Source organism: Scyliorhinus torazame, chromosome 13, assembly GCF_047496885.1.
Source record: "Scyliorhinus torazame isolate Kashiwa2021f chromosome 13, sScyTor2.1, whole genome shotgun sequence".
Taxonomy (NCBI): domain Eukaryota; kingdom Metazoa; phylum Chordata; class Chondrichthyes; order Carcharhiniformes; family Scyliorhinidae; genus Scyliorhinus; species Scyliorhinus torazame.
Genome location: NC_092719.1, coordinates 89,239,984 through 89,257,030, shown reverse-complemented (window position 1 = coordinate 89,257,030; position 17,047 = coordinate 89,239,984). Strand labels below are relative to the sequence as shown.

The following is a 17,047-nucleotide window of genomic DNA, read 5'->3' as shown; positions in this document are numbered from 1 at the left end:
TTCACTTTTCTCCTTTTAAATACCTGCAGAAACTCTTGCTATTTGTTTTTACATTTCCAGCTAGCTTTAGACCATAAGACATAGGAGCGGAAGTAAGGCCATTCGGCCCATCGAGTCCACTCCACCATTCAATCATGGCTGATTTCAACTCCATTTACCCGCTCTCTCTCCATAGCCCTTAATTTCTCGAGAAATCAAGAATTTATCAACTTCTGTCTTAAAGACACTCAATGTCCCGGCCTCCACCGCCCTCTGTGGCAATGAATTCCACAGACCCACCACTCTCTGGCTGAAGAAATTTCTCCTCATCTCTGTTCTAAAGTGACTCCCTTTTATTCTAAGGCTGTGCCCCCGGGTCCTAGTCTCCCCTGCTAATGGAATCAACATCCCTACATCCACCCTATCTAAGCCATTCATTATCTTGTAAGTTTCTATTAGATCTCCCCTTAACCTCCTAAACTTCAATGGATATAATCCCAGGATCCTCAGACGTTCATCGTATGTTAGGCCTACCATTCCTGGGATCATCCGTGTGAATCTCCGCTGGACCCGGTCCAGTGCCAGCATGTCCTTCCCGAGGCGTGAGGCTCAAAATTGCTCACGGTCCTCTAAATGGGGCCTAACTAGTGCTTTATAAAGATTCAGAAGTACATCCCTGCTTTTATATTCCAAGCCTCTTGAGATAAATGACAACATTGCATTTGCTTTCTTAATTACGGACTCAACCTGCAAGTTTACCTTTAGAGATTCCTGGACTAGGACTCCCAAGTCCCTTTGCACTTCAGCATTATGAATTTTGTCACCGTTTAGAAAATAGTCCATGCCTCTATTCTTTTTTCCAAAGTGCAAGACCTCGCACTTGCCCACGTTGAATTTCATCAGCCATTTCTTGGACCACTCTCCTAAACTGTCTAAATCTTTCTGCAGCCTCCCACCTCCTCAATACTACCTGCCCCGCCACCTATCTTTGTATCACCGGCAAACTTAGCCAGAATGCCCCCAGTCCCGTCATCTAGATCGTTAATATATAAAGAGAACAGCTGTGGCCCCAACACTGAACCCTGCGGGACACCACTTGTCACCGGTTGCCATTCCGAAAAATAACCTTTTATCCCAACTCTCTGCCTTCTGCCTGACAGCCAATCGTCAATCCATGTTAGTACCTTGCCTCGAATACCATGGGCCCTTATTTTACTCAGCAGTCTCCTGTGAGGCACCTTGTCAAAGGCCTTTTGGAAGTCAAGATAGATAACATCCATTGGCTCTCCTTGGTCTAACCTATTTGTTATCTCTTCAAAGAACTCTAACAGGTTTGTCAGGCATGACCTCCCCTTACTAAATCCATGCTGACTTGTCCTAATCCGACCCTGCACTTCCACCTGCACTTTCTCTTGTACTCTTCCTCCGTATTACTCTTTTAGTCATTTTTTAACTTCATTAGGTAGCATCCTTCGCCTCGAGTCTTCCTTTCTCACTGGAATGTATCTTTGCTAGTGTTACAAAATATCTCCTTGTCCCCTTAAACATTATCCACTACACTTCTACTGACCTATCCTGTAACCTGGGGCAGGATTCTCTCGGCCCGCGCCGGTTCGGAGAATCCCCGTAAGCGAAAATGGCGTAGTCGTGATCGTGACGTGTTCATGAACAGGAAGGGGACCTACTCCATGAACATTCGGTGGTCTGCGACCACCAGATGAAGATCCTGCACATCTTCGCCCAGTACCCGGGCAGTGTACATGACGCGTTTATCCTGGCACAATCGTTCATCCCCGACGTGTTCGAGGGACAACCCCCCACTGGCTGAGGGGCTGGTTGCTGGGCGACAAGAGTGACCTTGTGGTCATGGCTGATGTCGCCTCTACGGAGGTCACAGACTGACGCGGAGACCCGCTACAATGAGGCCCATGCAGCAAGTGTGGTCAAGAGGTGCTTTGCGCTGCTGAAGATGCGCTTCAGATGCCTGGATCGCTCTGGAAGGGCCGTCCAGTACCCGTCGGAGAGGGTCAGCCGCATCGTTGTGGTCTGCTGTGTCCTGCACAATATAGCCCAGCAGAAAGGCGATGTGCTGGAGGAGGAGGAGGAGTCGGCCGAGGGGGAGCCTGGGGAAGGGCAAGGCTCTCCAGATGAGGAGGATGGGAGGGGCAATCGACATGGCAAGGGGGCTGGATATGGAAGGGAGCTGCACGATGCCACTGGTTTGGCCAGTGAGCACGGGAGGCAGTGATCGCCGCACGTTTCACCAACTAGGGGGGTGGGGCTTCGCTGAGCAGGGGCACTGACCCCACTGTACGACAACACCCCACCGCCCCGCACCCCCACCTCCCACAACACACATGAGACGCACCACCCACTACTCTTACCTCCCACACGACCTCATGCACCACACCCCTCCATTACACATCCACCTGCGGCACAACGGGCTGGGCTCACACGGGTGCATGTGGAAGCGGGGGTGGTCGATGTCATGGAGGATGATGACAACCTGCTCTGTGATGAGCTGTCAGCTCCAAATCGTTGGGCAATGTCTCACTCATGGCCACAGTTACACCCTCCACCTGGGTGGTCCCTGTATGCGGGCTGGACACTCCATCGCATGTCACTGTCGAATCGATGGGGACGGGGTGGCGTGGATGTCCGGGGAGGGGCGCACATTACACTCACTGGGGCACAACGTTCGTTCACCCCTCGCCCACAGTGGCACTCAGTCCCCTACCCGACCCCGCAGGCATCGGACATAGCACAGAGGCAGCTTGCATTGGTGTAACGGTGAGTTTAATTAGAAAGGTTATATAAACGTGCCCTCGCCCCCATAACTAAACTTTGCCCTGCACCCGTGCCAACTTACTAGGTGTCTAACTTCCTGGCCTTACGGGACCTACCACTTCGTCTCAGTGCCCCCCCAGGCTGTCCAGCAGGAGTGGAGGCGGACTGCTGAGACTCCTGTCCTGCGACTTGGTTCCCCGTCAGCGCTAGTTTCCAGGAGCGGCCCGGCCTGGCTGGGCCAGGCTGCTCCTAGGGCATCCTGGATGGTGTGGTGCCACCCTGTTCTGTCTTCTGCCCACCAGATGCACCAGGGACGGAACGGGGGGGGAGTCCGAGGTGCTGCGGTGTTCCGGGACCTCCCCTGCAGGAGTCACCGGCATGTGTGCCAGCCCCTCCCCGGGCCCCTCTATGGGATGGGGGTGCGAGCAGAGACGAGCTCCAAGGCACCACCGACACCTGGTGCTGCCAGTCCTGGAGGCCCGCTGTGGTATCGACCAGGGTCCTTACGTCAGCAGCAATGGAGCTCAGGGAGTGGGCCATCTACGTCTGGGACTGCGCCACCTCCCTCTGGGCCTGTGCGACGCCACCCAGCATCTGGGCAATGCCGCCGCCGATGCTCTCAGCGATGGTCTGCTGAGACTCGGCCAGACTGCGGAGCGCGGCTGCAATGTCCAGCTGGCTCTGACACATGGTGCCTGTGAGAGGGCAGCCCTGTCCTGGGCCACGGATGACGCATGCACATGAAGCCCCATGCCTTGCATAACCTGACCCATGGCGGACACCGTTGCCTCCACCGCGGACGTCACCCGTGCGGTGTCGGCCTGGCTGTCAGCCATGACCGGCACCACTCCCTGCTTCTGGACGCGGATGGACTCCTCCACCTGCGTCTGCAGCTGCTGGAAGCCGGCCGTCATCCCGTTGTCTATTCCCTGGTTGTCTAACTGCATCAGGTCTATGGGTGGGTCTGGTAAGTCCAGAAACCCGGGAACCGTCTGGGCGGCAGCTGGTTGCTGGGGCTGGGCTGCCCTCCGACCGTCTGCCCTCGGCTGCTCCTACCTCCACCTGCTGTACCGGTACGGCTGTGTGGTGCGTACCAGTGAGTGTCCCAGAAGCCTCATCACTAAAGTGCCCAACCGAGGTGATAGTCTCTGCGATAGTGGAGGGTGTGGGAGACAGCAGTGCCGAGAGGTCAAGGTCGCCGTCGGAGCCAAGTCTGGGGTCTCCTGCGTCGACCCCGGGCCTGATGGGCCCTGAGTCGCCCCCGTCTGTGTGTCACTGTCCGGTCTGTCAGTCCTCTGGGTTGCCGTGCTCTGTGTGTCCGTCCTCTGTGTCTCTGTCTCCTGGGTCTCCGTGTCAGTGGACGGGCTTCCATAGCGTCTGGCCTCCCCGCCGTGGCCTGCGTCCCTGGGGGCCACTGGGCCTGGCACTGGCGGTGGGCGTGGAATGCCAGACAGGCTGGGACCATCGGCGGCTGGTCCTGTAAGACACAAGACAGCATGTATCATTAGACAAGCGGACGGCGGGGAGGGGAGTGCAGTGGGGCATGGGGTGAGGGGGTGCAGTCGGCATGTTGTGAGGGGGTGCAGTGGGGCATGGGGTGAGGGGGTGCAGTGGGCATGGGGTGAGGGGGTGCAGTGGGCATGGGGTGAGGGGATGCAGTGGGGCATGGTGTGAGGGGGTGCAGTGGGGCATGGGGTGAGGGGGTGCAGTGGGGCATGGGGTGAGGGGGTGCAGTGTGTGAGGGGGTGCAGTGGGCATGGGGTGAGGGGGGTGCAATGGGCATGATGGGTGGGGGAGTCAGGCGGGGAGTCTCACTTGCTGATTTGCCTCCGACCTGACAGCCGGCAACCTCCCGGTCCTCTGCTCCGCCTATGAGGTCCAGTGCCCTCTGCTCATGGACGGTGAGGGGCTGCAGTACAGGTGGACCCCCTCCGGTTCTCTCCCGCTCCCTGTGGTTGTGGGAAGTCTTATCCTGGGGGTGGGGGGAAACAAACATCAGTGTTAGGGTGTCCACCGCAGGCAGTGTTGATGTTGGGTAAGTGATGGTATGGCAGCACGGGGCACCCGGCCAATGCGGCTGGCAGGGTGGATGCAGCCCATGTGGGTCAGGTAGGGGGTTGCGCCATTCCCCCTGGGGGTTGTGGGGGGTTTCACGTGTGGGTGGTATGCGGGGGTGGTGCCAGGGGCACGTCACTGTGTACTCACCCTGCCCTCGTGAGGTCGTGCATCTTCTTCCGGCACTGGTCACCGGTACGTGGGGTGGGCCCCACCGCTGACGGCATTGCCCACCTCCCTCCACCTACGCTGGACGGTGCTGCGCGGGTGGTGGTGTCCACGCCTGGGGCACAGGATCGCCCTCCTCTCCTCCACCGCGTCCAGCAGCGTGTCCAGGTCGTGGTCCCTGAACCTTGGGGCGGCACGGTGGGCGGCGGCCATCTTGCGGGTCTCGGGACTGAGTGCCGCTCGTGCACCTTAAGTGACGCGGGCCAGTGTCATTGACGCGTCGCGCCTATCCGACACCGGTCTGGGGCCGCTCCCCCCCCCCCCCCCCCCCCGCTTCTCGCGGCGCCCGTCCTAGCTCCTTTTGCGAGCCAGAATCGCTAATCACAGCGGCCCGTTCACGTCGTCGTAAAGCGCTTCAGTTTTTACGACTGCGTCAACAACTTAGCCGCTGGATCAGAAAATCCCGCCCAGGATTTCCCAGTTCGCTTTGGCAGCTTTGTCTTTATCCCCTCATAACTGGCCTTATTCAAGTTTAAAACACGAGTATTAGACCCACTCATCTCTCTTTTAACTTGGATGTGAAATTCAATCATATTATGCTCACTGCTACCAGGGATGCCTGTCCTCATCCACAGTCCAATCTAATTCAGCCATGGCACCACCCATCATGATGTGATTTAGTAAACTTCCAATGCATGGAAAGTAAACTCAATAAAAGTACCTCCACGAGAGCTAAGAAAGCAGCTGATTCAGCCTCATCAATTGCTCCATTGATGTTCTCATCTTGCCTTCACCAGCCAATTTCAGGAAACTCGAAAAACCCAAAGCAGGGCATTAATCCTGTCTCTTTGCACATTACCATGTCTGGAATAGCCTGCCCTCTGGTTGACTCTAGAACTTGATGTTCGAAGAAAGTGTCCTGAAAACAATCTATGAACTCAACTTCCAGACAATCTTTGCTATTCTGATTTGTCCAATCCATATGTAGATTAAAATCACCATGATTTTAGCCATATCTTTCTCATAAGACACCATTATTTATTTCTGTATAGCCCATCCTAGAGTGGTTACTGTTATTATATACTACTTCCACAAGTGACTTTTTACCTGTGCCATTTATTATCTCTACCCAAACGAATTCTACACCTTGATCTTGAGAACTAAGGTTACCACACTCTCGATTGTACAAATGTCATCCTTAATTAACAGAGCTTCCCTTCCACCTTTTCCTCCCCTCCTGTCTTTCCGAAATGTCATGCATTCTTGAATATTTAGATCCCAGCCTTTGTCATCTTGCAGGCATGTCTCTGTAATGGGTTTATTAGTTTATAAATATTTATTTTCATTTGAACTGCTAATTCTACTATTTTGTTACGAATGCTACATGTTGGAATAGCACCCACAAGACATTGTTCCCCATGGTCATTTCCATTCATTTTTTAAAACTCATTCATGGGATGTGAGCGGCACTGGTTAGCACTACTGCCTCACAGCGCCAGGGACCCAGGTTTGAATCTCCCCGTGTCCGCGTGGGTTTTCTCCGGGTGCTCCGGTTTCCTCACACAAAGATATTCAGGTTAGGTGGATTGGCCATGCTAAATTGCCCCTTATTATCCAAAGGTGTGCAGGTTAGGTGGGGTTATGGGGATAGGGGGGTGGAGTAGGCCTACATAGGGCCAGTACAGACAGACTAGTCCATTATCATCCATTCCCCAAGATCAAAATTACGCCAATAGATTAGGATTCTCAAAATACTTACTTTGCCTACAATCATACTGTTGAACATATCTTCCAGCTGACTTGACATGAGAATGAGACCTCGAATAGCTTTATTAATGTCTCTCAGACTGGTTCTGATGATGGATATCAGATGGTTAAAGTGAAGCAGTTCCTGTACCAGCACGGTGTTCATTGACTCACTGTACTTCGTTGGGTACTTATTCTGAAAATTAAACAGAAAAATTAATTATTAGATTCCGCGAGATAGTAAGAAAAATTGGGAAGGAAAATGGGAAGTGTGAGTATACCGGGGAGTAATAACCCTCCACCATCGCGCCCCCCACAACAATGAGGCCATTACATTGGGTCATTTTTACCCTCTACAAGTGTGAGCCCTGTCTTCACTCATTGGCTGACATTCCAACCTGCACTACTTTTAGTGAAACAACAAGGTGAGCACGAAGTGATTGTCCTGTCAGGTGACTGTCCAGTGTGGGTGAGGGTTGGCATGAGGGTGGGGGTTGGCGTGAGGGTGGGGGTTGGCGTGAGGGTGGGGGTTGGGGTTGGCGTGGGGGTGGGGGTTGGCGTGGGTGGGGGTTGGCGTAGGGGTGGGGATTGGCGTGGGGGCTGGGGGTGAGAGCTGTGATTTAGCTGAACTCAGGCACCATCAGCAGGGAAGATACTTGCTCCCTCGGACCGAACAAGGGGCGAGATTCTCCGATATCGGCGCGATGTCCGCCGACCGGCGCCAAAAACGGCGCGAATCAGTCCGGCATCGCGCCACCCCAAAGGTGCGGAAGTCTCCGCATCTTGAGGGTCCGAGCCCTCACCTTGAGGGGCTAGGCTCGCGCCGGACTGATTTCTGCCCTGCCAGCTGGCGGGAATTGCCTTTGGTGCCCTGCCAGCTGGCGCGGAAATGACTTTGCTGGGTGGCGCATGCGCGGGAGCGTCAGCGGCCGCTCAGGGCATCCCCGCGCATGCGCAGTGGAGGGGGTCTCTTCCGCCTCTGCCATGGTGGACACCATGGCGAAGGCGGAAGGAAAAGAGTGCCCCCACGGCACAGGCCCGCCCACGGATTGGTGGTCCCCGATCGCGGGCCAGGCCACCGTGGGGGCACCCCCCGGGGCCAGATCACCCCGCCCCCCCCCCCCCCCCCAGGACCCCAGAGCCCGCCCGCGCCGCCTTGTCCCGCCGTCCCAAAGGTGGTTCAATCCACGCTGGCTGGTGTGGGTTGATAGCGGCGGGACTTCGGCCCATCGCGGACCGGAGAATCGCCGGGGGATTCCCGCCGACCGGCTCGGCGCGATTCCCACCCCCGCCGAATCTCTGGTGGCGGAGAATTCGGGACACGGCGGGGGTGGGATTCACGCCAGCCCCCGGCGATTCTCCGACCCGGTGGGGGGTCGGAGAATCGCGTCCATTAACTCAGGCAGAGATCACGGTCCCCTCCAGATCCCCAACTACTCAAAATATGAGAACTTATCATAGAATCATAGAATTAACAGTGCAGAAGGAGGCTATTCAGCCCATCACGTCTGCACCAGCCCCATCGGCAGGTAACAATGGTCAGAGTCAAGGTCAGAATGTTGGTGGTCAGAGTGAAAGTCAGTACAGACCAGGCTAATGGTCACTAATGGTCAGAGTTGACTTCCGGTGGCGGCTATGAGGGAGTAGGTCGCACATTTGGTGGCTCCTGTTTCGGTCGGACTTTTGGACCTTTTCCCCTGACTTTTTTGTGCTTTTGAGCGCGGAACTGGAAAGCAATAGTACTCAGGCGCTGAACCCATACAGAGTTGTATGGACTTAAGAAGCCAGAGGGACCATAAACAGCAGAAGAAGTGGTCAAGCAAGGGCATGGTGGAGGCTGTGAGAGAGACCAATATGGCCGATGTCCAGAGCCAGGCGCCGACAGCCCAGCCTACAATGGAGCAGCTATTGCAGGCCATGCAGGAGGGCTTTTTAGCTCTGAAGCGCGATAATTTGGAGCCGCTCCAGAAGTCGATTGACAGATTGGAAAAAAGACTGGATGATCAGGCTAAGAAGCTCCAGAAGCTGGAGAAGACGGTGGAGGAGCAGGCCGACTTTCAAACAGTGGTGGACGTGGAGATTTGGGGGTTGAGGGATCAGCAAAAAATGCTCCTGGAAAGGCTGGAGGACCTGGACAACAGATCGCGAAGGCAGAACATGAGAATCGTTGGCCTCCCTGAGGGGGTTGAGGGGCTGGATGCTGCCGCATTTGTGGAGGGTATGTTTCAGAAGCTGCTGGGGAATGAGGCCCGCCGGTGGTGGACAAGGCACACAGAGTGCAGGTGAGGCAGCCGCGACGAGGGGGTCCTGCACGAGCGATGGTGGTCCGGTTCCACAGGTACCTGGACAAGGAGCGGGTTCTGCAATGGGCCAAGAGCCACACAAAGCTGTACCTAGGACAATAGCACCCTGCGTGTTTACCAAGACCTGAGTACTGAGGTGGCCAGGAGGAGGGGAGGCTACAGGCAGGTGAAGGAGATTTTGTATAAGAACAAGGTGAAGTTCGGGCTGCTTTTTCCGGTGCGACTGTGGGTTACGTATGAGAGTCAGCACCACTATTTCGAGGAACCCGAGGAGGCGATGGACTTTGTTTAAGAAGCAAGGGCTGGCCCTGAGCTGAGGACTCTTGGACTCATGGTAGAACTTTTAAGTCTATTTTGTTTCTCTCTCGCTGTGAGAGATGCCTGCGTGCTTGGATTCTTTCGACCTTTTTAGGTTGATGTATTTTGGTTGCGATGTGTTTTTCTTGTTCTTTTTCGTGGTTTCCTTGAATGTTTCCTTTTTGGGTTTCTTGTTTGGTTGGAGTTTTGGTAGGGGGAAAATATAAAAAAGAAAATAGTATAAAAGGTGCGGTTATGATGGGGGTTTCGGGGAATCTTTTGCAATCTTTTTCTCTGGAGGGGAAGAGCTGAGAGTGCCTGGTACTTCTTATCTCTATATGTTTGATGTAAATTGCACTATTGTTGGGGATGTTTCTGACTTGTATAGAGTTTTTGTTTAAATAGGGCTGGTTTGGGGAAGTGGTATGGATGGGCCCGGGGGAGGGGAGCCAGGGAACAATGGGTGAGAGACGCGCTGGCACCAAGGCTGGGAGCCACCAGGCTAGCTGGGTGGGCTAGTCAACGGACGCCAGGTGGGGGGGTGTTAATATAGTTAGATTAGAGCAGGGGTTAGGTGGTAGGATAGTGTTACTGCGGGGGGGGGGGGGGGGGGGGGGAATTGATCAGCTGACGAGGATGGAAACTGGACATGGCAACAGTGGGGAGGTCATGGGTGGAGGCGGGCCAGAGGATGCGTGCTCGACACTAAGACTAGGGGGGTTGCGATCCTGATTAATAAAAGGGTTCAATTTGAGGCGGAGGGTACAGTTGCGGATGGGGGCAGCAGATTTGTTATGGTTAGGGGTAAGCTCGAAGGGGTGAGAGTAGTCTTGGTTAGTGTGTATGCGCCTAATTGGGACGATGTGGATTTCATCAGGAGGTTGCTAGGGAAGATCCCCGATTTGGACTCGCGCAAACTGATCATGGGCGGGGACTTTAACAGTTCTGGACCCAAGCCTGGGTCGGTCGTGTTGAAAAACGGACAGGTTGCCAGCGATGGCAAAGGAACTGAGAGGGTTCATGGAGCAAATAGGGGGAGCTGACCCGTGGAGATTTAGTCGGCCCTCGGCGAGGGAGTTTTCGTACTACTCCCACGTACACGAGGTGTATTCCAGAATTGATTTCTTTGTCATGAGTAGGGACTTGCTGGCTGGGATGGTGGAATATTCGGCAATTGCCATATTGGATCATGCTCCGCACTGGGTAGATCTACAGATTTGTAAGGATAGCTTTCAGCACCCACAATGGAGGCTGGAAGTTGGATTGCTAGCGGACGAGGTGGTGAGTGAGAGACTCAGGAGATGCATGCAGAGTTACCTGCAGGTAAATGATACCAGAGAAGTCTCAGCAGCGGTGCTCTGGGAGGCACTGAAGGCAGTGGTGAGAGGGGAGCTGATCCCAATACGGGCCCATAGGGACAGGACAGATAGGGCAGAGACGGACCGACTGATTAAGGAAATTTTACTGACAGACAGGAGCTACGCGGGGTCCCCGAGGCCTGAGTTACTCAGGAAACGACAGAGGCTGCAGGCCGAGTTCGGGGTGCTGATTACAGGCAAGGCCGTAGAGCAGCTTAGAAAGGCAAAGGGCGCGATATATGAGCATGGAGAGAAGGCCAGCAGAATGCTCGGGCAACAACTAGGAAGAGAGAAGCGGCTAGGGAGATAGGAAGGATTGCGGATGAGGAGGGAAATCTGGTGGGGCACCCGGCAGGGCTGAACAAGGTGTTTCGGGACTTTTATAGTAAGCTCTACACTTCAGAACCCCCCAGGGGACCGGAGGGGATGAGGCGATTCCTGGATGGACTGACATTCCCAAGAGTGGGTAGGGGGTTGGTAGACGGACTGGGGGCCCTGGTCAGGATCGAAGAGGTACTGGGGGGCCTGAAGGTCATGCTGTTGGGTAAAGCCCCGGGGCCGGATGGGTATCCGGTGGAGTTTTATAAAAAGTGAGTACCGAGATAGTGGGGCCGGTGCTGGTCAGGGTATTTAACGAGGTAAGAGACAGAGGGGTTCTATCCCTGCCGATGTTGCAGGCCACTATTTCGCTTGTGGGTCTTACAGGCCGATCTCTTTGATCAACATAGACGCTAAATTACTGGCCAAGATCTTGGCGACTAGAATTGAGGACTGTACCGGACGTAATTGCGGAGGACCATACCGGGTTCATAAAGGGTAGGCAACTCGTGGCCAATCTAAGAAGGCTGCTTAATGTGATTATGATGCCCCCGGAGAGCAGGGAGGCAGAGATAGTGATAGCCATGGATGCGGAAAAGGCTTTTGACCAGGTCGAGTGGGACTATCTGTGGGAGGTCCTGGGATGGTTTGGGTTCGGGGAGGGGTTCATTGACTGGGTTAGGCTGTTATATCAGGCCCCAGAGGCTAGTGTAAGGATGAACAGGACGACATCAGATTACTTCAGACTGCACCGCGGGACAAAACTGTAGGCAGCACGATAGCCTTGTGAATAGCACAATTGCTTCACAGCTCCAGGGTCCCAGGTTCGATTCCGGCTTGGGTCACTGTCTGTGTGGAGTCTGCACATCCTCCCCGTGTGTGCGTGGGTTTCCTCCGGGTGCTCCGGTTTCCTCCCACAGTCCAAAGATGTGCAGGTTAGGTGGATTGGCCATGATAAATTGCCCTTAGTGTCCAAAATTGCCCTTAGTGTTGGGTGGGGTGACTGGGTTATGGGGATAGGGTGGCGGTGTTGGCCTTGGGTAGGGTGCTCTTTCCAAGAGCCGGTGCAGACTCGATGGGCCGAATGGCCTCCTTCTGCACTGTAAAATTCTATGATTCTATGAAAACAGGGTTGTGCCTAGTTCCCACAAGATCAAGCGTGTACCCCCTTCCAATAGGCGCTGGCAGACGTACGCAGACCTCATGCCCGTAACAAAGGCGTCTCGGATTAAAGGTTCTGTGTGCTGGACTGCCTGAACTGCCTGGCAGTCACAGTTCCTCCCCAGGATGTGCAAGGCACGCCAGAAATCGTCCAGAGACTCACCAGGGAATTGCTGTCACGTGGACAGGAGGTGCCTGGCGTATAGTTGGTTGACTGGCCGAACGTAATGTCCCTTCAGGAGCTCCATCACTTCGGAGTAAGTGGGCGCATCCCGTATGAGAGGAAAAATGTCAGGGCTCACCCGTGAATAAAGGACTTGGAGCTTCTGCGCGTCTGAGGGTTCCTCAGCGGATGTTCGGAGATAGTTTTCGAAGCAGGCTAGCCAGAGGTCAAAAGCGGACATAGTTTTGGCTGTTTGAGGGCTCGGCTGCAGGCAATCAGGCTTGATGCGAAGATCCATCATTTTAAAAATCTTTGCTCAATAAATTGATGCACTGTCAATTACCACAAAGACGAGAGTAGTGGAATAATCGAGGCTTTATTGAGCAAAGATGTTGTGCCTCCTGTAGCTGGAACTAGAATGGCTACAGCACCGGCGAGCACACACATTTATACACCGCCTACTGGGCGGAGCCAGCAGGCAGGGATTTACCCATGTATCTCTAGTATACGTATCTTACCGTAATACACATAATACTGCAAGTGGTGACTACCACACTCTGAAACATGATCAAAGGGACCTGTGTTTCCAACAGTCATTCAGCACAACACAGAGCAGACCAGGTTAATTTTATACAGCAACATCACAAAGCACAATATTCCAGCTTCATTCATAGAACATAGAACATTACAGCGCAGTTCAGGCCTTTCAGCCCTCGATGTTGCGCCGACCTGTGAAACCACTCTAAAGCCCATTTACACTATTCCCTTATCGTTGGCGAGTTCACTACTGTTGCAGGCAGGGCATTCCACACCCTTACTACTCTCTGAGTAAAGAACCTACCTCTGACATCTGTCTTATATATATCTCCCCTCAATTTAAAGCTATGTCCCCTCAATCTAGACATCACCATCCGAGGAAAAAGGCTCTCACTATCCACCCTATCCAATCCTCTGATCATCTTGTATGCCTCAATAAAGTCACCTCTTAACCTTCTTCTCTCTAACGAAAACAGCCTCACGCCCCTCAGCCTTTCCTCATAAGATTTTCCCTCCATACCAGGCAACATTCTGGTAAATCTCCTCTGCACCCTTTCCAATGCTTCCACATCCTTCCTATAATGCGGCGACCAGATTTGCACACAATACTCTAAATGCGGCCGCACCAGAGTTTTGTACAGCTGCAACATGACCTCATGGCTCCGAAACTCAATCCCTCGACCAATAAAAGCTAACACACCGTACGCCTTCTTAACAACCCTCTCAACCTAAGTGGCAACTTTCAGGGATCTATGTACATGGACACCGAGATCTCTCTGCTCATCCACACTGCCAAGAATCTGACCATTCGCCCAGTTCTCTGTCTTCCTGTAATTCCTTCCAAAATGAATCACCTCACACTTTTCTGCATTAAACTCCATTTGCCACCTCTCAGCCCAGCGTTGCAGTTTATCTATGTCCCTCTGTAACTTGTAACATCCTTCCGCACTGTCCACAACTCCATCGACTTTAGTGTCATCTGCAAATTTGCTCACCCTCCTTCTACGCCCTCCTCCAGGTCATTTATAAAAATGACAAACAGCAGTGGCCCCAAAACAGATCCTTGTGGTACACCACTAGTAACTGGACTCCAGTCTGAACACTTCCCATCAACCACCACCCTTTGTCTTCTTCTAGCTAGCCAATTTCTGATCCAAACTGCTAAATCTCCCTGAATCCCATGCTTCCGTATTTTCTGCAGTAGCCTACCGTGGGGGACCTTATCAAACACTTTACTGAAATATAGAACATAGAACATAGAACGATACAGCGCAGTACAGGCCCTTCGGCCCACGATGTTGCACCGAAACAAAAAGCCATCTAACCTACACTATGCCATTATCATCCATATGCTTATCCAATAAACTTTTAAATGCCCTCAATGTTGGCGAGTTCACTACTGTTGCAGGTAGGGCATTCCACGGCCTCACCACTCTTTGCGTAAAGAACCTACCTCTGGCCTCTGACCTATATCTATTACCCCTCAGTTTAAAGCTATGTCCCCTCGTGCTAGCCATTTTCATCCGCGGGAGAAGACTCTCACTGTCCACCCTATCTAACCCCCTGATCATTTTGTATCCCTCTATTAAGTCTCCTCTTAACCTTCTTCTCTCCAACGAAAACAACCTCAAGTCCATCAGCCTTTCCTCATAAGATTTTCCCTCCATACCAGGCAACATCCTGGTAAATCTCCTCTGCACCCGCTCCAAAGCTTCCACGTCCTTCCTATAATGCGGTGACCAGAACTGTACGCAATACTCCAAATGCGGCCGTACCAGAGTTTTGTACAGCTGCAACGTGACCTCATGACTCCGGAACTCAATCCCTCTACCAATAAAGGCCAACACTCCATAGGCCTTCTTCACAACCCTATCAACCTGGGTGACAACTTTCAGGGATCTATGTACATGGACACCTAGATCCCTCTGCTCATCCACACTTCCAAGAACTTTACCATTAGCCAAATATTCCGCATTCCTGTTATTCCTTCCAAAGTGAATCACCTCACACTTCTCTACATTAAACTCCATTTGCCACCTCTCAGCCCAGCTCTGCAGCTTATCTATGTCCCTCTGTAACCTGCTACATCCTTCCGCACTGTCGACAACACCACCGACTTTAGTGTCATCCGCAAATTTACTCACCCACCCTTCTGCGCCCTCCTCTAGGTCATTGATAAAAATGACAAACAGCAACGGCCCCAGAACAGATCCTTGTGGTACGCCACTTGTAACTGAACTCCATTCTGAACATTTCCCATCAACCACCACCCTCTGTCTCCTTTCAGCTAGCCAATTTCTGATCCACATCTCTAAATCACCCTCAATCCCCAGCCTCCGTATTTTCTGCAATAGCCTACCGTGGGGAACCTTATCAAACGCTTTACTGAAATCCATATACACCACATCAACTGCTCTACCCTCGTCTACCTGTTCAGTCACCTTCTCAAAGAATTCTATCAGGTTTGTTAGGCATGACCTACCCTTCACAAAGCCATGTTGACTATCCCTGATCATATTATTCCAATCTAGATGATTATAAATCTTGTCTCTTATAATCCCCTCCAACACTTTACCCACAACAGACGTGAGGCTCACCGGTCTATCGTTGCCTGGGTTATCTCTACTCCCCTTTTTGAACAAAGGGACCACATTTGCTAACCTCCAGTCCTCTGGCACTATTCCTGTAGCCAATGATGACATAAAAATCAAAGCCAAAAATATACACCACATCAACTGCTTTACCCTCATCCACCTGTTTGGTCACCTTCTCAAAGAACTCTATAAGGTTTGTGAGGCACGACCTACCCTTCAGGAAACCGTGTTGACTATCTCTAATCAAATTATTCCTTTCCAGATGATTATACACCCTATCTCTTATAAACCTTTCCAAGATTTTGCCCACAACAGAAGTAAGGCTCACTGGTCTATAGTTACCGGGGTTGTCTCTACTCCCCTTCTTTAACAAGGGGACAACATTTGCTATCCTCCAGTCTTCTGGCACTATTCCTGTTGACAAAGATGACTTAAAGATCAAAGCCAAAGGCTCAGCAATCTCCTCCCTAGCTTCCCAAAGAATCCTAGGATAAATCCCATCCAGCCCAGGGGACTTATCTATTTTCACCCTTTCCAGAATTGTTAACACCTCCTCTTTATGAACCTCAAGCCCTTCTAGTCAAGTAGCCTGAATCTCAGTATTCTCCTCGACAACATTGTCTTTTTCCTGTGGGAATACTGACGAAAAATATTCATTTAGCACCTCTCCTATCTCCTCGGACTCCAAGCACAACTTCCCACTACTGTCATGTGGGCTATTTCTCACCATTACATCTTCGCTGAGAAAGTCAGGTGGGATTTTGGACAGAATGTCTGCTGCCAGTTCCTGCACAATTTCAGATGATGATCTAACGCCTCCATTTACCTAGAGTGGAAGAAACAGTTTGGAATTCAGAAATGATTGCAGGAGCCCAGCACATTGTTAAAATGATTCCTCTGTTGTCTAACATTCAAACAACCTCTATTATTATTCTTGTGAATTGTTGCAATGTTTAACCACTGTACACTGACTATTTTTAGTTGTGTATTCCTGCACTGGTTATGTTCTGAGTATTACACCAACTACGTGAGCACGGTGTACAGGGGCGGGATTCTCTGACCCCCCGCCGGGTTGGAGAATCGGCGGGGGGGGGGGGGCGTGAATCCCGCCCCTGTACCTCACTTAGTTGGTGCCAGGGATTCGGCGGGGGCGGGAGTCGCGGCGGTCGGCGGCCGCTGGCAGTGGCCCCCCCCCGGCGATTCTCCGGCCCGCGATGGGCCGAGTGGCTGCCCGTTTTCGGTTGGTCCCGCTGGCGTATGTTACGACAGGTACTTAACGGCGGGACCTGGCTCCACGGGCGGCCTCCGGGATCCTCGGGGGGAACTGGCCCCGTGGGGTGCCCCCGTGGTGGCCTGGCCCGCGATCGGAGCCCACCGATCCGCGGGCTGGCTGGGGCACTCTATTCCTCCGCACCGGCTGGTGTACCGGTCGGCGATGGCCGGTGAGGAGTTGAACCCCCCCTGCGCATGCGCTGGGATGATGCCAGCACACGCTGGCGGTCCCAGCGCATGCGTCAACCTGCGCCGGCCGGCGGAGGCCCTTCCACGCCGGTTGGAAGATACATCCTAAAAATGTATCTT

General features: G+C 53.0%; 1 protein-coding gene across 1 annotated transcript in view; it reads right to left on the bottom strand.

The window, feature by feature from the left end:
• The window catches only part of LOC140388180 (dynein axonemal heavy chain 3-like), a 1,528,048-nt gene that overhangs the window by 147,233 nt on the left and 1,363,768 nt on the right, over positions 1–17,047 (bottom strand). The window contains exons 74-75 of the mRNA XM_072471941.1: positions 16,194–16,292; positions 6,749–6,931 (exon numbers count right to left, since the gene is read on the bottom strand). Coding sequence (XP_072328042.1) covers positions 6,749–6,931; positions 16,194–16,292 — 282 coding nt within the window. The remainder of the gene's footprint in view (positions 1–6,748; positions 6,932–16,193; positions 16,293–17,047) is intronic.